The 21959-nt window shown below is 44.4% G+C and overlaps 1 protein-coding gene across 2 annotated transcripts; it reads right to left on the bottom strand.

The window, feature by feature from the left end:
* Nucleotides 1-936: 936 nt before the first annotated feature.
* On the bottom strand, nucleotides 937-21746 carry odad1 (outer dynein arm docking complex subunit 1). Of its 2 annotated transcripts, XR_001319722.2 has the most exons (16): nucleotides 21353-21746; nucleotides 20931-21011; nucleotides 20725-20824; nucleotides 17259-17448; nucleotides 17009-17134; nucleotides 16729-16842; nucleotides 16574-16641; nucleotides 16203-16390; nucleotides 15842-15976; nucleotides 15638-15720; nucleotides 14526-14694; nucleotides 13511-13674; nucleotides 13235-13338; nucleotides 13062-13152; nucleotides 12667-12830; nucleotides 937-8865 (listed from the first exon to the last, which is right to left on the bottom strand). XR_001319722.2 is itself a non-coding variant. In XM_014133125.2 (15 exons), the coding sequence occupies exons 2-15, from the start codon at nucleotides 20995-20997 to the stop codon at nucleotides 12738-12740; spliced, it is 1692 nt and encodes a 563-aa protein (XP_013988600.1). In that variant the 5' UTR covers nucleotides 20998-21011; nucleotides 21353-21746; the 3' UTR covers nucleotides 11834-12737. The 2 variants fall into 2 exon arrangements, 1 of the variants encoding a protein (XP_013988600.1); XM_014133125.2 differs by lacking the exon at nucleotides 937-8865 and having other exon boundaries at nucleotides 11834-12830.
* Between the last annotated feature and the right edge of the window lie 213 nt (nucleotides 21747-21959).

Raw genomic sequence — 21959 nt, 5'->3', positions numbered from 1 at the left:
GTTGTGACAGCTCGTGTCAAAGTCTGGGTATTTTCATTTGCTTCCCTTCAGGTACACACAATATATTTGAGAGATGGTCCTCCTTTAATTGGAATCTAATACGATAGCGAATTCCTCAAGTTTGATAACAAAGAGTTTTGCTGCACCTGCGACCAATAAACTTTGATTTGGTGGTCCAAAATGGGGAGTATTTTTGTTCCAAAAGATTAATGTGCTTGGACATCCCTCTTTTGTATTAGGCTGAAACAACCTTTAAAAGGATATAGTAACAGTAACAAGAGCGACAATTTATGAGATTATTTGGATTTTTGCTGACACTGCTACATCTTTCATATCCATAGCTTGGATATTCCTACTCTCAGGTATAAATTATAGGGACTCATGCATGTGCACTCTTGATATTAAGAATATCAAACAATTGTTAAATGAAGGCCCAGCCTTTATTTTTAGGGCACTCTCAAGAGTAAAATAGCCTGGCTGGCTGGTTCACCAGCATACAAAAGCTTCATTTGATTTAGCCTCAGAGTGCTCATTCAGTCATAAATCCCAAGTTTGACTAAAATGTAATTATGACTGGTGTCAAGGAGCTATAATTACATGGAGAGATCAACGGGCTGTGTCAGAGTGATGCTGGGTGCATTGGGTTTGTGTCTGGGAACAAATATTATGTCCCAACATAAATAAATTACATAGTAATTAACTTGTAAATACTAACACTAATAGTTTAATCAAATACTTCCCAATATTTCTTTATCATCAATGCACTGATAAATATGAACTTTTTTTTAAATAAATTGAAGATAGCAAAGGAAATGCATTCAATGAAGGCTGACATAGTGCACAGTTCCAGTGCTCCTTTCATTTTAGAAATGCAGACCATGTGGAGACCACAGAGCCCTGAAACAGACTTCTGCAATCTAACGATCCCACTCTGTGTGTATTTAGTAGTTTATTAGGATCCCCATTAGCTGTTGCCAAGGCAGCAGCTACTCTTCCTGGGGGTCCAGAGATAAAACATTACATCAAACAAAACAGTGTGCATTATACACATTTACATTGCTCCTTCATTACATTACATTATAATACTACATTACATTACTAAGAATAAGGTGTGTGTGTGTGTGTACAGTAGAGTGTGTGTTTTAGAAAGTGTGTGTTAGAGTGTCTCTTCACAGTAGTAGTCCGGATCCAGAAAATAAGAAGTCTAACTGCCTAATAAAAGCAATCAGAGAGGGGGAGTGTTTGAGTGTTTGTGAGATCATTTCCTGTCATTTTTCTCTCTCTTTTGTATGCCTACCATCTCAACTTGTTTCCATAGATACTGGACCTCTTCCAGAAATGTCCTCCTGCTGGTCCCTGTAGTAGGTTACTAGAGGTAGAGGTTCACTTGAAAAGACTGAGTTCAAGCAGAGACTGAAGAGAGAGTGAGAGCAACATCTGTATGCTGTTTACTGTTGTGAGAGCTGTCAGCATTTTAGGTTTGCAGGAGAAGGTCTCATAATCATGGGCAGTATTCCATTTCATACTCTGACACAGTGAGGGTATTTTCTTCACAATTGCTACTCAACTTGGAAAGCTATAATGGAACATTATTTATGAACTGATGCAGTGCCATAGATAGTCTTTATAACCGTCTGGACCAGAGAGCATATAGTCTTTGTGCTCAAGAAGTTGATCTTTAGTTTTAGAATGAGAGGCAAAAGTGAGTGGTTTGGCCAACAAGGATCCCCTCCACCACAACCTTCAGATTTTCACAAAAAAATCTGAATAAACACAAAGAAGAGTTACTCTCAATCACACCTGAAAAACAGGAAGACAAAAGACTGTAACCTGATCCATGGAATGTCGGTGCTTGAGGGGAGAGCAGGGGTGGGGGCATCAAAGAGCAGAGGTCAGGATTAGGAGGGGGAATGGTCCCCATAATTGGAAGAATTGGCGGGGGCTAACTTGGCTCTATTCTTCTGAACAGCGGTGTCCCGTACACTCTGAATGGCTTTCTAGGGATCCCAGGCAAATCCAATAGAGAATCAGGACAACATATAAGTTAACTTCTATACTGTGACAGAGTGTACAGAACCTCTGAATAATTCCAAGACAGTGGATGTGCCAGCGGGGACCCCTCAGTCTCTGCTACCAGTGGCAACAGTGATGTTGGTCATACACAGTTCCATGAATACATGCAATAATCATCACTGATCTCGGAGGGGGAAGTGGCAGCGGAGCACTGAGCAGCAGCTACGTAGGCAGTGGAGTGGGCACTGGCCAGCAGCTAAAAATCATGCACATGCGCAGAAATCTCTGCATCTTTAGCAATGGCAAATCGAGTTTCCAGAAAATCCGGAACCACTGCCAGTCCAATAAAGAAAACACCTATGATTGCTACCTTCACCAACGTTATTTGTCTTGCATGATCTATTCTCGGATTCCTTTAAAGGAAAATGTCAAAATTGTTCAACTTCATTTTCAGCATCTCCAGCACCAGCCCAACATCAACATATGTGAATATGGCACTTTTCTATGTTTTGTAGTAAAAAAGATAAGAGAAAGATAAGTGTTTCCAATGACCTCATCAACCAATTAGTATACAATTAATAAGCAATTAGTAGGCAATGCCTACTCATAATTGGATAAAATCACATGATGCACACCCATGATGTCATTGGAAACGCTTATCTTCCTCTATCTTTTTTTCCACAAAACATAGAAACGTTCCATTTCCACATATACTGATCTTGGGGTGGTGCTGGAGATGAAGTTGATTATTTTTTTTTTACATTTCCCTTTAAGCCTGTAAACATAGAAAACCTCATGGCTGGCTACCTCCTGGAATGTGTCCCTTTGGCCCTTACATGGAGGTGTCCTGGTTATTTAAAAGGTGTCAGATACACATTGAAGCATGTAATCGATTTAATCTCTCGTTTTGTCAAATTAGCATTAAAGGAGAGAGGAGAAATGACAAGTACAGGTACTGCGTGGACCAGTTTGCAGAATGGATGCCGCCTTTAATTTTGGCTATTACTAAAATAGTTGTGATGAGACAGAAAAGGTAAATGAGAGAGAGGCAAAAGTACTGGATGGAAGAGCAAGGAGAGAAACAAAACATACTTCTACCCAATAGGCCTACCTGCTGAGCGCTATTTGAAAAACATGATAGTACTCTATTCTTGGTGTTTTGTCGCGCTCCCCAAGTGCAAAAGTCTGTGGCAGGTAGAAGGAGTAGCCTATACATAAATCAAGTGAGCTTTATTACAGCGATTGTGGTAGAGAAAAAGGTTCATGGGTAAAGTAAGGAGAACTGGGAATGTCTCCATGTGCCCTGTGTTTGTACAACACCACCTTATTCCATCTCAAGCTCCACCCACACCCTGCCTTGCAAGGAAAGTGGAAATTTCCACTAATTCAGAGTTGCTCCTAAGCACTCCTCCCTTTAGCTTTCCCGCCTTCACTCTACCTGCACTTGACTGAGGCCCATTGGTCTGTGTAATCCCTGCCCAGAGACATCCCATTGGTGGATCACCTCACCTCCCTTTTCCTCAGAACCTACAACTACATTCATAAATCATACCTTGTGGATTCTTTTGTAAAGCTTTACATTTTTTAAAAAAAATGAAACCATGGATGATGTTTGCTCTCAAATGTATTATTAGCTTTTTCTCAGAACAGATTTTACTATGTGCAAAATGCAAATAACTCTCCCATTTGTTCTCTCAATCAGGATAAGGTTGAACTATGAATCAGTGGCTACTGGCTCAATAATGGTGGCTCTTATGACCAATGGTGAGGCAGTGGGATCCCAGAACAGATGGTTCATTCGCATTTCCTTCTCCAGAAGATCAGATTTAACATCCCCTACTACCATGTCTAGATTGAAATGTGTCGACTCGTCTAAATTAGACTAGCTTTTGATGTAATAGGTAAATTGTGACTGTTGGTAACACAGACATGATCTTCCTTTTAGTCACAGCCATTACAGTTTAAATGTGGGGTGACTTACTGGCTAGAGCTTTATCTGGGTTTTATAAGGCTACTTCCTCATCACCAAGGTAGGGAGAGACTGACATTCTGTTTATTCTAAAACGTTGGTGGTGCTGTAGTTTCGGAGACATTGTAGATAAGCAAACATAGAAGGGGAAATGATGGTGTACTACAGAGTAGTATGCATGTGTTAATGTTAACCACACTGACCTCAGCCCTATTATGAAGCACCAACAAAGAACCATCTGCACAGCAAGCAGAGAGCAGAGAAGAGGAGGGACAAGAGTATAGGGTGGGGGAGGGACCGATGGGAGCCGAGAGGAGAGGGCACGAAGAAATTATAGAGGAAGGAGCAGGGCTGGCCGAGAGATAGGGAGGCTCAAGTGGAATAAAAGGACCCATGCAAGGAGGAATAAGAGAATACATGTTTGGATCTGTAATAATTGGGAATACAGACCCTTCATACAAAGCAGTGGTCTCCAGTGCACATGGTGAAATAAACAAGTTGGGGCTCAGGGGAATTACATGGCTCCTCAGACACACAAAATGGAGACCCCCTTAGCAGCCTGTGAAATGGAGGGCAGCTGTAATCATTCATGAGGAAACTTCCTGTACACGACAGAATGAAGTGAACTGAAACTCAGAAGGCTGATCAAGACTAATGTTTAACCTAAACCCAGGGCTTTATCTGTTTCCAGCCGTCTCTGTCATTTCAACCTCTCACATCTACCACAAACTGAGGGTTTTTAAGTCTACCAGAGCACACAAGTATTTCATGAATGTACTCCCTCTCATAGGCAGATGGAACACCACTATACAAGAGACCATATGAACATTGCTTGCTTTTTCATTTAGAACATGCACTACTAAAAAGTGATGACTATCATGACTTTAGTGTACTCAGAACAGTGGCATTGATAATGATATAACGTATAATCACATTACCGGACATCTGTGTCAATCACAAAGTCGGTCACAAATGAGCCACAGGTAAACGAGCTAGATTGCTTAGCAACTGCTAACCGGCTGCCTTTCTTTCTTGTGACCTGTGACCTGTGCAGCTGTAAGCTAGTGCTGCCGCTCAGTGGTAGACTGCCTGTATGTGCTTCTTAGTCTATGAAGGGTGGAACAAGGATAGATAGCGGTAATCGCAAAATTCCCCCAAAAATACAGAAAGCTTGGAAAACTGACCCTTCAGTGTGAGGATAAAACTTTAAACAGAACATTAATAAAATGGTATCTGAAGACACAGTGCTTGTGGACAACCTTCAATCAACTATTTGAAAATAAACACTGGAACCTGATTGGTCAGAGAGAGTGACTGCCAGACCTCTTGGTCGGTTGGTTGCCTGGCAACACATACTGGTAGGTGAATTGGAGGGGGAGAGGGGAGGGCTCTGGGCTCTTAAGGGGGAGGTAGTATTCTGGAGCAGCAGGCAGACTAGGGAAATACCTGGCACAATGCCCAAATAAACAAACTGAGAAGGAAAGAGAGAGCGATGGAAAAGGGAAAAGGCTGAGAGTCTTTTAAGGTACTGGTGGAGAGTGCAGATCACAGAGTTGTTGTAAATAAATGGTCTCTCAATCTTTCAGTTTTGTTGTGAAGGGAGGTGGTTTATCTGAGCAATAAAAAGCCATCGTACTCTCTTGTTGTTAACATGTGATACAAACACTGAATCCTACCAGGTGAGATGAAAAGATGTAGCATACACTTAGCTAAATGTACTTGGAAAGTAAAGACAAATTGCATGCAAGTATTATGTAAAGAAATTAAGTGCCATTTTCACTAGACCTACGGTGACAAGAGAACCAAACGAGTAGAAAACAGGACATTGACTGTAACAGACGATAAGGGGCATTGACTGTAACAGACGATAAGGGGCATTGACTGTAACAGACGATAAGGGGCATTGACTGTAACAGACGATGAGGGGCATTGACTGTAACAGACGATGAGGGGCATTGACTGTAACAGACGATGAGGGGCATTGACTGTAACAGACGATGAGGGGCATTGACTGTAACAGACGATGAGGGGCATTGACTGTAACAGACGATAAGGGACATTGACTGTAACAGACGATAAGGGACATTGACTGTAACAGACGATAAGGGACATTGACTGTAACAGACGATAAGGGACATTGACTGTAACAGACGATAAGGAACATTGACTGTAACAGACGATAAGGAACATTGACTGTAACAGACGATAAGGAACATTGACTGTAACAGACGATAAGGAACATTGACTGTAACAGACGATAAGGAACTGACTGTAACAGATAAGGAACATTGACTGTAACAGATGATAAGGGAATAGAGGAGGTGAGATAGAAAAGTAACAAATGAACAGGATACAAGCCAGTTTGGAAAGCTGAGATAAAAGAGAGAAATAAATAGTGTGTGTGTGTATCGATGCGGGTCTGGTGAGTGTATATATGTTTCTCAGAAAGTCCCAACTAGCTGCTTTATGTCTCATCTGAGACTAATCGCAATCTTTGACGTGAACTAAAATAACCACAAAAAGTATGAAGGGTAAGAGTAGCTTAAACCAGAGGAGACCACAAAAAAAGTTAGTGGGGCAGAAGGTAGAGAAGTAAATGGAAAGAGCATGAGAGGAATAACATAAGGAAAATAAGGAAGGGGAAAATGGTGAAAAGAGAAGAGGAAGAGTAGAGAGTGCGGTGGTGGCCTGCTGCTAGGTAGGGCGTAGAGAGTGCGGTGGTGGCCTGCTGCTAGGTAGGGCGTAGAGAGTGCGGTGGTGGCCTGCTGGTAGGTAGGGCGTAGAGAGTGCGGTGGTGGCCTGCTGCTAGGTAGGGCGTAGAGAGTGCGGTGGTGGCCTGCTGGTAGGTAGGGCGTAGAGAGTGCGGTGGTGGCCTGCTGGTAGGTAGGGCGTAGAGAGTGCGGTGGTGGCCTGCTGGTAGGTAGGGCGTAGAGAGTGCGGTGGTGGCCTGCTGCTAGGTAGGGCGTAGAGAGTGCGGTGGTGGCCTGCTGCTAGGTAGGGCGTAGAGAGTGCGGTGGTGGCCTGCTGCTAGGTAGGGGCGTAGAGAGTGCGGTGGTGGCCTGCTGGTAGGTAGGGCGTAGAGAGTGCGGTGGTGGCCTGCTGGTAGGTAGGGCGTAGAGAGTGCTGTGGTGGCCTGCTGGTAGGTAGGGCGTAGAGAGTGCGGTGGTGGCCTGCTGCTAGGTAGGGCGTAGAGAGTGCGGTGGTGGCCTGCTGCTAGGTAGGGCGTAGAGAGTGCGGTGGTGGCCTGCTGCTAGGTAGGGCGTAGAGAGTGCGGTGGTGGCCTGCTGGTAGGTAGGCCGTAGAGAGTGCGGTGGTGGCCTGCTGGTAGGTAGGGCGTAGAGAGTGCGGTGGTGGCCTGCTGGTAGGTAGGGCGTAGAGAGTGCGGTGGTGGCCTGCTGGTAGGTAGGGCGTAGAGAGTGCGGTGGTGGCCTGCTGGTAGGTAGAGAGTGCGGTGGTGGCCTGCTGGTAGGTAGGGCGTAGAGAGTGCGGTGGTGGCCTGCTGGTAGGTAGGGCGTAGAGAGTGCGGTGGTGGCCTGCTGCTAGGTAGGCCGTAGAGAGTGCGGTGGTGGCCTGCTGGTAGGTAGGGCGTATAGAGTGCGGTGGTGGCCTGCTGCTAGGTAGGGCGTAGAGAGTGCGGTGGTGGCCTGCTGCTAGGTAGGGCGTAGAGAGTGCGGTGGTGGCCTGCTGCTAGGTAGGGCGTAGAGAGTGCGGTGGTGGCCTGCTGGTAGGTAGGGCGTAGAGAGTGCGGTGGTGGCCTGCTGGTAGGTAGGGCGTAGAGAGTGCGGTGGTGGCCTGCTGGTAGGCAGAGAGTGCGGTGGTGGCCTGCTGGTAGGTAGGGCGTAGAGAGTGCGGTGGTGGCCTGCTGCTAGGTAGGGCGTAGAGAGTGCGGTGGTAGCCTGCTGGTAGGTAGGGCGTAGAGAGTGCGGTGGTAGCCTGCTGATAGGTAGGGCGTAGAGAGTGCGGTGGTGGCCTGCTGCTAGGTAGGGCGTAGAGAGTGCGGTGGTGGCCTGCTGCTAGGTAGGGCGTAGAGAGTGCGGTGGTAGCCTGCTGGTAGGTAGGGCGTAGAGAGTGCGGTGGTGGCCTGCTGGTAGGTAGGGCGTTGAGAGTGCGGTGGTGGCCTGCTGGTAGGTAGGGCGTAGAGAGTGCGGTGGTGGCCTGCTGGTAGGTAGGGCATAGACAGTGCGGTGGTGGCCTGCTGGTAGGTAGGGCATAGACAGTGCGGTGGTGGCCTGCTGGTAGGTAGGGCGTATAGAGTGCGGTGGTGGCCTGCTGGTAGGTAGGGCGTATAGAGTGCGGTGGTGGCCTGCTGGTAGGTAGGGCGTATAGAGTGCGGTGGTGGCCTGCTGGTAGGTAGGGCGTAGAGAGTGCGGTGGTGGCCTGCTGGTAGGTAGGGCGTTGAGAGTGCGGTGGTGGCCTGCTGGTAGGTAGGGCGTAGAGAGTGCGGTGGTGGCCTGCTGGTAGGTAGGGCATAGACAGTGCGGTGGTGGCCTGCTGGTAGGTAGGGCATAGACAGTGCGGTGGTGGCCTGCTGGTAGGTAGGGCATAGACAGTGCGGTGGTGGCCTGCTGGTAGGTAGGGCGTATAGAGTGCGGTGGTGGCCTGCTGGTAGGTAGGGCGTATAGAGTGCGGTGGTGGCCTGCTGGTAGGTAGGGCGTATAGAGTGCGGTGGTGGCCTGCTGGTAGGTAGGGCGTAGAGAGTGCGGTGGTGGCCTGCTGGTAGGTAGGGCGTATAGAGTGCGGTGGTGGCCTGCTGGTAGGTAGGGCGTATAGAGTGCGGTGGTGGCCTGCTGGTAGGTAGGGCGTAGGGAGTAGGAAGTGGGCCTTGGGACTGGGCTGGGGACTGGCTGGTGCAGGTGGTGTCCCAGGGCGATCAGAGGGGTATACTACAAAGCAGAATCAATGAGTTAGCCAGCTGAAATATTTTTGAAAAAACGTTCTATTTTTTTTAAAGTTAACATTGAAATGGGAATGGTCTAATTGACCCAACAACCAAAAACACGTATCCAAGTTTAGCTTTCTTGTTGAACTAGAAAATCAATAGTTATTTGTAGATGTTTATCAGAGTTAGCTGCCTAATTCATTAATCCTGCTTTGTAGGATACCCCTCTGGAGCATTTGTCAGGAGGAGGAAATTAGGTTCCGTTGCGATTAAAGGGAAGGTTTCTATGGCAATGAAGCGAGCCATGCGCACAGATAATTTAGTTGGGAGTGGAGGGGGCTCAGTAAGAGTTGGATTTCAAAGCCAACAACCGCCTCCATCTCATCTCTCTTGCCGTCCCTTTTTTCATTGCTCCTCTTTTAACTTTGATTATCTGTTTTCATAGTCACACAGTGGAGCTTCAGAGGGGATTCTTTAGTGCAAACCAAGTCATAAACGCTAATTGTGTAACAGTCTCCCTTCCTTACAAAGTGCTGTCCAATCTCTCCATATGGAATCATGCACATGCAACCACACTCACTCCAGTGACAGATATACAGTTGCAGTCAAAAGTTTGGACATAGCTACTCATTCAAGGGTTTTTCTTTATTTTTACTATTTTCTACATTGTAGAATAATAGTGAATATATTAAAATTATGAAATAACACATATGGAATCATGTAGTAACCAAAAAAGTGTTAAACCAAAATATATTTTATATTTGAGATTCTTCAAAGCAGCCACCCTTTGCCTTGATGACAGCTTTGCATACTCTTGGCATTCTCTCAACCAGCTTCATGAGGTAGTCATCTGGAATGCATTTCAATTAACAGGTGTGCCTTGTTAAAAGTTAACATGTGGATTTTCTTTCCTTCTTAATGTGTTTGACCCAATGAATTATGTTGTGAGGTGGTATACATAAGATATCCCTATGTGGTAATAGACTAAGTGCATATTATGGCAAGAACAGCTCAAATAAGCAAAGAGAAACAACAGTCCATCATTACGTTAAGACATGAAGGTCAGTCAATGCAGAACATTTCAAGAATTTTGAATGTTTCTTCAAGTGCAGTTACAAAACCCATCAAGCTCTATGATGAAACTGGCTCTCATAAGGACCGCCACAGGAATGGAAGACCCAGAATTACCTCTGCTGCAGAGGATTAGTTCATTAGAGTTACCAGCCTCAGAAATTGCAGCCCAAATAAATGTTTCAGAGTTCAAGTAACAGACACATTTCAACATCAACTGTTTAGAGGAATCAGGCCTTCATGGTCGAATTGCTGCACAGAAACCACTACTAAAAGGACACCAATAATAAGAAGAGACTTGCTTGGGTCAAGAAACACGAGCGGTGGACATTAGACCGGTGGAAATCTGTCCTTTGGTCTGATGAGTCCAAATGTGATATTTATGGTTCCAACCGCCATGTCTTTGTGAAAAGCAGAGTAGGTGAACGGATGATATCCGCATGTGTGGTTCTGACCGTGAAGCATGGAGGTGGTGGTGTGATGGTGCTTTGCTGGAGACGCTGTCTGTAATTTATTTAGAATTCAAGGCAAACTTAACCAGCATGGCTACCACAGCATTCTGCAGCGATATGCTATTCCATCTGGTATGCGCTTAGTGGGACTATCATTTGTTTTTCAACAGGACAATGGCCCAAAACACACCTCCAGGCTGTGTAAGGGCTATTTGACCAAGGAGAGTGAAGGAAAAGCAGCCAACAAGTGCCCAGCATATGTGGGAACTCCTTCAAGACTGCTGGAAAAGCATTCCTCATGAAGCTGGTTGAGAGAATGCCAAGAGTGTGCAAAACTGTCATCAAGGCAAAGGGTGGCTACTTTGAAGAATATATATTTTGATTTGTTTAACACTTTTTGTTACTACATGATTCCATATTTGTTATTTCATAGTTTTGATGTCTTCACTACTATTACACAATGTAGAAAATAGTACAAATAAAGAAAAACCCTTGAATGAGGTGTCCACCAATTGACTGCTACTGTATATGTCAGATCTGTCTCTATGTAAACCTTCTGTACATTGACTTAACTTGTCTCCTCCCCGTTCACTTATACAAGGATGTCCCTAAAAGTAGAAAGATGCGTATAACATGCTGACCACACCGTTCGCGTCATTTGTGCGAGCATTGCAAAATAAATGTACACATACATGTTATTCAATTATTGCGAGTCTGGGTAGCCGGGCGCTAAAATGGAACTCGGTTCTATTGTGAGGCTTGACGCGCTGCATATCCCGCCTGTCTCATTTCCTCATTGGTTTTTAGGAGCATGTACCCACACGGGTGATTGAAAGACAAACTGAGGTCCACACTCCAGTTGGTGGTGGTAATGCACCTTAAAGTTGGTTGCCAACCGCCATATAAAGTCCAAAGAGAAAGAGGAACCTGAAAGAGAGATGACTAAAAACTATCTCGGTTTATCCTTTTAGCTGTGGATTAATTGTCGTAGTAGAGGACCTTGTGCATTTCAGGTAAAATAACAACCCAATGTTTATATCCCAGGACAAATTAGCTAGCAACAGCAAGCTAGCTAGCTAAATTGACATAAATGTCTAATGCTTTTCAACCTGTCCCCAAATTAATGTAGTTGGTTCAGAGTTCGTTTTGATATTTCAACCTGCTTGTCCTGATCGCGTCTGGTGTGGGTGAACAAAATCAGCATGCGTGCGATGGCGGACGTACGCGAGCGGTCTAGTCAGCATGTTAGTCATGTGTAATTGTGTGTAATCCATGCGAGACCATTCCATGGAGACCTTTCAAAGCTAGCCTAACTAAATTAACACTCTTTGTTGACTCTTGATTATGTTGGATAACCTCAGACAAAAAGTTTCTTAAAATAAATCTATTCCTTTCCTAATTGTCCCATTGTATGGAGAAAGTGGCTAAAGAGACTACATGATGTTTAAATAGAGATTAAAACAAATTGTTTGGAATTTTATCTTTGGATCACAGGAAAATGTTACATATAGTTCCTAATCTATTTGAAAAAGGGAGAAAACATATCCTACAAATATTGATGATCAAACTTGTAGATATGAAAAATGGTAAAACAAGTTTCAATGAACCTACAATGATTGGAAAAGCAGTGCCCCCTTGTGTTCAGTTGGAGCACTTCGGCATCTGAGAGCAGGGCAGCAGGGGATGTATTGAGACCAGACTTGAATAATCAAAGCCAGATGGCATGTGACACATCAAAAGACCAGCTGGCTGCCAGACTGAGAGAAGTCTTTATATCTCCTAATCTAAATTAGTTCAAGCTAAACAAATCACACTTATATTGTAACAGACCATGATGATGCAGCATCATATTATTAAAAAGGAGATATAGAAGTACAAGTAATACTATCTACCATATATTAAATCAGAACTAAAATGGTGACATTTGGTCATTTGATCATGGTTGAAATTCAGGTGATAACACTAGATAACAAAATCTGCTATTCTTCCTAGGATGAGGTCCTTCACCGGGTGGGGGTGGCTAGAAAGGTCACATCTAGATGGGATATAGCTTTTGTGAAATTGACATCAAAAGTAGATTTATTTTTTGGCTAATCCTAATACTAACCCTTATCCTAATCTTAACCTAATTCTTCTAACCTGCTACATTAATTCTCCTAACCTGCTACATTAATTCTCCTAACCTGCTACATTAATTCTCCTAAATTGCTACATTAATTCTCCTAAATTGCTACATGAATTATCCTGAACTCCTGCATTAATTATCCTAAACTGCTGCGTACATTTTGACCAAGCTGTATCTCTTCTAGACAACACCGTCTGGATATGGCTGTCTCCTTGTGCGCCGCTCCTCTCAGGCCTCTAGGGAGCGCCGATGGCTGTTGGACGGAACACTCATCTTTCTCCTTGCTCCTGTGTGACGCACTGATCCCTCCTTTAGCAGGACCTGTGTAAAATGTACATATAACAGGCACATAGGAGAAAGCATTGATGTTGAAAGTACAGTGCATTACGTCATAATGGTTTCAACTTCACTGACAGCTTTATTAGTTACGTAGGTGATCAAGATGAAAGAAAAAATGAAGAAAATATTTCGCACCAAAAACATCCTATTGTACAACGATATTTAAAGGAAGTCTGTGTGTTAAGATGTAAGTGAATATTGGTCATAGCTCACCCCTTTCATGATTCTCTGGCGTAGTTCTCCCTGGGAGAGAGGCCGCTCTTCCTCATCAGTGAGAGGAGACTCCTCTGTGTCATAGTCATCCCTGAGGAGCACAATCACACACGGACCAGGTAAGACACAGCCACAGGGTAAATAAGCTCAAATCATAACACAAGAGTACCAACCCAGTGACAGGAGGCTGTATGATGATATTTTGTCTGGGAACCTCAGGGTTCTGACCGAGTAGAAATCGGGCAAGATCTTTTGGGTCATACTCCTTATCGAGATCCTGTAAGAAACAGAGAGGGATACATACATGGTATAGTCTGTGATATGCGTGTACATACAGATGGATAGTAGACTGATCCCAGATCTGTTTGTGCCATCTTGCCAACAGATCTGGGACCAGGCTAGACTGATATGGGCCAATAGGAGTGATTCTGGGTGTGCATGTTAGTTACCCTGGAGTTGAGGAAGGCCTGCATGGTGAGCAGCTGGTTGGTCCTCTGCTCCACCAGACCCAGGTAGGTCATGATGTTGTTCTCCCGGATGCCAGAGGACGAGCCTAGCAAGTCCTCCACCACTGAGCGATCACAGTCCATCTTCTGGAACACACTGTTCACTCCTACCCCATCACAAACAGGCAAACATAGAACATTATGACCTCAGTATAAAGGCCAATTTTTCCTTTCATCATACAGTGAGTAAACCAAACACTAGGAACATCTTCCTAATATTGAGAACAGCCTCAATTAGTCAGGGGCATGGACTCTACAAGGTGTCAAAAGCATTCCACCGGGATGCTGGCCCATGTTGACTCCAATGCTTCCCACAGTTGTGTCAAGTTGGCTTGATGTCCTTTGGGTGGTGGACCATTCTTGATACACACAGTAAACTGTTGAGCGTGAAAAACCCAGCAGCGTTGTAGTTCTTGAAACAAACCGGTGTACCTGGCACCTACTACCATACCCCGTTCAAAGGCACCTAAATATTTTGCCCATTCACCCTCTGAATGGCACACATACACAACCCATGTCTCAATGCTTAAGAATCCTTCTTTAACCTGTCTCCTCCACTTCATCTACACTGATTGAAGTGGATTTAACAAGTGACATCAATAAGGGAGCATAGACTGACCAGGGGAAAGCTATGTCATGGGGTTCTTAATGTTTTGTACACTGAGTGTAAATCTATCATGTCACTGTACATGTGATGTATGAAAGTATGTTTAGCTCTGTGTGTGTGTGCGAGTGAGCAAGAGAGAGACACACAGAGACACAGCGAGAGAGAGACACAGAGAGACAGACACAGAGAAACACAGAGAAAGAGAGAAACACAGAGAGAGAGAGACACACACACACAGAGAGAGACACACACACAGAGAGAGACACACAGAGAGACAGAGAGACAGAGAGAGAGACAGAGAGACAGAGACAGAGACAGAGAGAGAGAGAGAGAGAGAGAGGTTTAGAGTACCTGTCTTTATCTGGTCCAGGATCTTGCTCACAGCGCTGGCCAGGACTTCATTCTCATGTGCCTGAGACTCTGTGTCTCTCTGTTGCTGATCAATATCTCTCAACAAAGCATGGTGCTCCTGCTTCTGCTGCTGCCCCGTCACATTAAACTGCTCCATCTCCCTCTGGGTCTGACACACACACAGTGATGTGTGGATCAGCTGGTTGTTCACCCGCTCCCGCCCGACTATATGTGATAAGCCTTTTTAGATAGGCCTATGTTTCTGCTTATAATTTCAGACATTTTGGTAGGCTATTTGATATTGAACTTGTCTATAACAAGATACTGTACATCCCACTGGGCAGACGTCAATTCAACATCTTTCCACGTTGGTCCAATGTAATTTCATTGAGATGACGTGGAAACAACGTTGATTCAACCAGTGTGTGCCCAGTGGGATGCAGCTTCTCTTCTGTCATTATTTGAATGAATAGAATGAATGCTTCTATCTCGTTGACATGGGTAATGTCTGTTTTTCCATTTCCTCTCTGCTTCTTTCGCGCAGCAAAGACGTTTAGGGGCCAGCACTATCATCCTCTCCATCTCTTCACCAAATATTTCCCAAACATGACATAACTTTTCTGTCCCTCCCTGTTATTTATTTTCAACTCTCCATTTCGCAGCTTCTCTCTTCTTGAATTAAACTCTGACGTTGTCCTTTTTGCCTCAGTGGATTGATATGAACTTTTTCTGCCCAAGTTTTTGAAAGCATTTGGTGATTGCCTTGTATTTGGCGCGCTACAGTTGGGCCCTGAAGCTTAGGCTACGCACTAACACCAGATCAAAATGATGAAAGAAAAACCTCAATGTAGCCTATAGATATGAATAGCACAAGAATTCTAAATTAATAACATTTTTATGCATCGTTTTCTCTTTATTCAACCCGCTCGCCACCCATCCACACAATACTTCATGACCCTAAACCCACCTGCCCTGCAGATATAACTGCAGGTGACTGCAGGTTATGAGTCAACCCGCACATCACTAACGCAAGTGCGCACACAGCATGTGCACACAATCAGAATACATGGAGGACTGAACTGTGCATTCAAGGTAAACAACCTCTTACTGACCTGGTTAATTTGGTCCCTCAAAGCTTCAGCCTCGTTGTTTTGCTCATTCACATAGTTGAAGAGGGCAAAGTTCTGATCCTCGACTACACAGCAATAGAACCACAAGAGGAGCATTAACACATATCAACTGCATACAGAGGTAATAACAGACAGAGTTTGGAGTTTGCATTGTATTAATATGTGTGTGTGAAGGTCAGGACTGACCCTGGATGAACCTGGTGACCAGCATGTCCAGCTCTTCCTCTCCAGTGATATTCTGGATCCTGTGGAAGACTTCCTCCAGTGTGTCCACTGACTCCTCCCCAGAGTCCATCCTCCTCTGTTCCTTCAACTCTGACGCTGAAAGACACAGGCATTATCATACTCATCATCACCATTATCCTCATGATCATCATCATCTGTAGTAACATCTTTTTCATCATTATCCTCACTTTCATTCTAGTATTTTTCTATCACTCTTAAGTCACATATCACTCCCCAAGTCACATGCATGTTATAGCAAACTCCAATATGAAACATCACAAGCATGCATGCACACTGTGTGTGTTCTAACGCTCAGTCATACCATGCCTCCGGCCCAGTTCTTGCCCCTCATCCTGGCCACTCCTCTCACTGCACTTGGTGGTCATGAACTCTTTGAGGCGGCGTTCGTGTGCGATCACCCTCTCCAGCTCCTTCATTTCAGCGCTGTACTGAGACAGGTCCTTTACTGCCTTCTCCCTCATCATGATCATCTTAGACTGGGCCTCCACCCTGGCACAGAGAGACAGATGGAGCCATAGATATATACCATATGAAACCTAAGTGCATGTGCAAACCCATAGATAAACGCACACTCACAAACTGGTTGCAACAAATACAGTAGCCTCCACATATGTAAGTAAGGATTCTTACACACATTAAGCAGGCCAGACACATTCAACTCTCATATCTCACCTGACATCATATGCAGCAGTGGAGAGGCTGACCATATCTCCAATGTCTTTCCGGATCTCCTGCAGCTCCTAGAAAAGGAAGCAGGGTTTAATAACAGGAGTCATGTGACCTCTCTCTGTCCCTGGATTTTGATTGGTCTCAGTGTGACCCCTGACCTTGTCCAGTCTGCGGTGGAGCTGCTGGAACCGGACCCGCTCCACACGCAGAGTCTCCAGGTCCTCTCTCAGGTGGCTGTTTTTAGTCAGCTGCTCGTTGAAGCGAATGAGGGCCTGCAACAGTAATAGTAGACAGGTCTAAGTGATGTGAAAATACTAACAGAGAACAGTATTTTGACAATATTAGGCAGCAGGCTGTACTACAGTACTGTGTGGTACTGGGTTTAACAGTGCTATCCAATTCTGTGTTGGCCTGAGTGTGACAAGACATGCTACTCACTCTATCCAGTTTGTTCTCCAGGGTGCGTGAGGCCTTCTGAGTTTGTCGGGACTGGGACTTTTGGCTGAGAGTAGCAGTGACCTCGCCTCTCCTCAGCTCTGTCAGCTTTCTCTCCATGCTGGAGATCTGGCCCCAGCACATAGACATGGCATCTTCAACTCACTAAGGGGGTGAAGGTTCTGTGTGTGTGTGTGTGTGTGTGTGTGTGGCTGTGCGTGTGTGTGGCTGTGTGTGTGTGAACCTCCTGTACCTCCTGCTCCAGCTCTGCCTGACTCTGCCTCTCCCTCTCCACCTCGTCCCCCACCTCGTCCCTCTGTTCCAGCATGGAGCGCAGGGTCTGGGCATCCTCACTGTCCCGCTGCCGTCGGGATAGGCTCTCAGACACACAGAGACTACGCTGTAGCTCCTCCTGTTCCTTCTCAAGCTTCTCTATCTCCTGCCTACATATTACACATACACAAACAGACACGCTGAGCATTTTTTGTTATTTATTTCACCTTTATTTAACCAGGTAGGCTAGTTGAGAGCAAGTTCTCATTTACAATTGCGACCTGACCAAGATAAAGCAAAGCAGTTCGACACATACAACAACACAGAGTTACACATGGAGTAAAACAAACATACAGTCAATAATATAGTAGAAAAATAAGTCTATATACAAAGTGAGCAAATGAGGTGAGATAAGGGAGGTAAAAGGCAAAAAAGGCCATGGTGGCAAAGTAAATACAATATAGCAAGTAAAAGACTGGATTGGTAGATTTGCAGTGGAAGAAAGTGCAAAGTAGAAATAGAAATAATGGGGAGCAAAGGAGCAAAATAAATAAATAAATACAGTAGGGGAAGAGGTAGTTGTTTGGGCTAAATTATAGATGGGCTATGTACAGGTGCAGTAATCTGTGAGCTGCTCTGACAGCTGGTGCTTAAAGCTAGTGAGGGAGATAAGTGTTTCCAGTTTCAGAGATTTTTGTAGTTCGTTCCAGTCATTGGCAGCAGAGAACTGGAAGGAGAGGCGGCCGAAGGAGGAATTGGCTTTGGGGGTGACCAGAGAGATATACCTGCTGGAGCGCGTGCTACGGGTGGGTGCTGCTATGGTGACCAGCGAGCAGAGATAAGGGGGAACTTTAGCTAGCAGGGTCTTGCAGATGACCTGGAGCCAGTGGGTCTGGCGACGAGTATGAAGCGAGGGCCAGCCAACGAGAGCGTACAGGTCGCAGTGGTGGGTAGTATATGGGGCTTTGGTGACAAAACAGATGGCACTGTGATAGACTGCATCCAATTTATTGAGTAGGGTATTGGAGGCTATTTTGTAAATGACATCGCCGAAGTCGAGGATCGGTAGGATGGTCAGTTTTACGAGGGTATGTTTGGCAGCATGAGTGAAAGATGCTTTGTTGCGAAATAGGAAGCCAATTCTAGATTTAACTTTGGATTGGAGATGTTTGATGTGAGTCTGGAAGGAGAGTTTACAGTCTAACCAGACACCAAGGTATTTGTAGTTGTCCACATATTCTAAGTCAGAAGCGTCCAGAGTAGAGGTTGACCGATTAATCGGAATGGCCGATTAATTAGGGCCGATTTCAAGTTTTCATAACAATCGGTAATCAGTATTTTTGGGCACCGATTTGCCGATTAAAAAAAAAAAAAAAAGTACACCTTTATTTAACTAGGCAAGTCAGATTAAGAACACATTGTTATTTTCAATGACGGCCTAGGAACGGGGGTTAACTGCCTTGTTCAGGGGGGATTCGGGGATTCATTTTTGCAACCTTCCGGTTACTAGTCCAACGCTCTAACCACCACTCTAACCAACCGCCTGTTAATTTCTCATCGAATCACAGCCTACTTCAACAAACGGGTGATGATTTAGCAAGCGCATTTGCGAAAAAAAGCACTGTCGTTGCACCAATGTACCTAACCATAAACATCAATGCCTTTCTTTAAAATCAATACACAAGTATATATTTTTAACCCTGCATATTTAGTTAATATTGCCTGCTAACATGAATTTGTGTCACTTCTCTTGCGTTCCGTGCAAGCAGTCACGGTATATAGAGCAGTTTGGGCCGCCTGGCTCATTGTGAACTGTGTTAAGTCCATTTATTCCTAACAAAAGGCCGTAATTAGACCTGCTGTCCCAGACCTGCTGTCCCAGACCCGCTGGAACCCTGACCTATTCACCGCACGTGCTACCTGTCCCAGACCTGCTGTTTTCAACTCTCTAGAGACAGCAGGAGCGGTAGAGATACTCTCAAAGATCGGCTATGAAAAAGCCAACTGACACTTACTCTTGTGTTACTGACTTGTTGCACCCTCGACAACTACTATGATTATTATTATTTGACCATGCTGGTCATTTATGAATATTTGAACATCTAGGCCATGTGCTGTTATAATCGCCACCCGGCACAGCCAGAAGAGGACTGGCCACCCCTCATAGCCTGGATCCTCTCTAGGTTTCTTCCTAGGTTTTGGCCTTTCTAGGGAGTTTTTCCTAGCCACCGTGCTTCTACACCTGCATTGCTTGCTGTTTGGGGTTTTAGGCTGGGTTTCTGTACAGCACGTTGAGATATCAGCTGATGTAAGAAGGGCTATATAAATAAATTTGATTTGAATTAATTTGCCAGAATTGTACATAATTATGACATAACATTGAAGGTTGTGCAATGTAACAGGAATATTTAGACTTAGGGATGCCACCCGTTAGATAAAATACGGAACGGTTCCTTATTTCACTGAAATAATAAACGTTTAGTTTTCGAAATGATAGTTTCCGGATTCGACCATATTAATGACCAAAGGCTCCTATTTCTGTGTGTTATTATGTTATAATTAAGTCTATGATTTGATATTTGATAGAGCAGTCTGACTGAGCGATGGTAGGCAGCAGCAGGCTCGTAAGCATTCATTCAAACAGCACCTTCATGCGTTTTGCCAGCAGCTCTTCGCAATTCTTCAAGCATTGCGCTGTTTATGACTTCAAGCCTATCAACCCCCGAGATTAGGCTGGTGTAACCCATGTGAAATGGCTAGCTAGTTAGCGGGTGCGCGCTAATAGTTTTTCAAACGTCACTCGCTCTGAGACTTGGGAGTGGTTGTTCCCCTTGCTCTACATGGGTAACGCTGCTTCGAGGGTGGCTGTTGTCGATGTGTTCCTGGTTCAAGCCCAGGTAGGAGCGAGGAGAGGGACGGAAGCTATACTGTTACACTGGCAATACTAAAGTGCCTATAAGAACATCCAATAGTCAAAGGTATATGAAATACAAATCGTATAGAGAGAAATAGTCCTATATTTCCTATAATAACTACAACCTAAAACATCTTACCTGGGAATATTGAAGAGTCATGTTAAAAGGAACCACCAGCTTTCATATGTTCTCATGTTCTGAGCAAGGAACTTAAACGTTAGCTTTTTTACATGGCACATATTGCACTTTTACTTTCTTCTCCAACACTTTGTTTTTGCATAATTTAAACCAAATTGAACATGTTTCATTATTTATTTGAGGCTAAATTGACAGTATTTATGTATTATAATAAGTTAAAATAAGTTTTGATTTAGTATTGTTGTAATTGTCATTATTACAAATAAATATAAAATCGGCCGAATAATCGGTATCGGCTTTTTTGGGGGCCCTCCTATAATCGGTACACATTCATACATTGTATTTCACACACAGACACTGTGATGGTGATGTGTGGTGTACCGGTGGACTCACCGCTGTCTGCGTATGTGATCTTGAGACTGGATGCTGTAGGCCAGCCGGTCTCCCCCCATGATCCGGAACTGTCTTTGCAGTTTTCCCATCTCTGTTTCCGCTGGAGCACAGAACACCAAATGCAAATGTTGACATTTCTGAGAACAAGTTAGTTGGTGAGTTAATTAGCTAACCCTTATGCTGGTCATACAAAACACATACTATACCTATTCCATCAATATCCATGTCACTGCTGTCAGAGTGGACACTGGTGGCGGATCTTCCTCGAGGCATGGTTTAATTGTACTCTGGGAACAGTAAACAATTAGCTAGACAAATCAGTGGTTGCACTTTGTTTGCGGCAGATCTATGTTATCCTAGCTACTTCAAACAATGATAGGAAGGGCATTTTTCTATCCCTCCTGATTTACCATTTCACATGTGAAAAGGAAGCACAAAGGAATATGCTAAACATTTGCAGCTAGCTAGCGAACGTTAGATATCTAGTTTGCCAAAACAGTGGCACCACCATTTAGGCTTGCTAGCTAGCCAGACACTCAGTTCTGTTTAGAAATAGGTCATCTCTGACTTAATTACAGCTTCCAAAAAAGTACAAAATTATGTCAAATGTTGTAAGCTAATTGACTACCTGCAGGAACTGATTTTTGTTTTAGTTTGCGCAATTAGCTACTGATACCACTTTGAATGTCGACACGTTTGTCTGCTCTCTTTCCCCCGAGTTGTTAGCAACCGTTTCTAGGAGGACATGATGACATGAGAACGACAGAGGGCGTAAAGGGCCAGGGACCTGCTGCCATTTTCATACCACTGGAGAGCGCTCTACAAGTGGGAGAGTGATGACGCTTACTATTAGAGAACCACAAATTGTATAGAAAAGCTATTTCTTTAGCTTTAGTTTTATTTATAAAAACCTTTGGTATGACTTTAAATTATTCTGCTCTTTTTCAAAAGTCAGTCCTAGAGTACAGGGTTAAAATTGTGATGGGATTGGGGTACCCTAGACAGACACACAAACAAACGGTGGTGTTTGCTGAGTGCAGATGGACTCTTACCATGGCTGTGCTGTATTGTATTTTGCAGGACAGGCAGCCCTGTGCTACTACTCAATAAGAGATGCCATGGCTGACCGGTCAGGACATAGACAGTCAAAGCAAAAATCCCACATCACTTCCACGGCCATTACACATTCACAGTTAGGAATATACTCAATGTAAAGACTTGCTTAAGTACACTAG

This window comes from Salmo salar, chromosome ssa12, assembly GCF_905237065.1.
Source record: "Salmo salar chromosome ssa12, Ssal_v3.1, whole genome shotgun sequence".
Taxonomy (NCBI): Eukaryota; Metazoa; Chordata; class Actinopteri; order Salmoniformes; family Salmonidae; genus Salmo; species Salmo salar.
The sequence above is the reverse complement of the archived record's forward strand: the minus strand, read 5'-3'. Positions and strand labels throughout refer to the sequence as shown.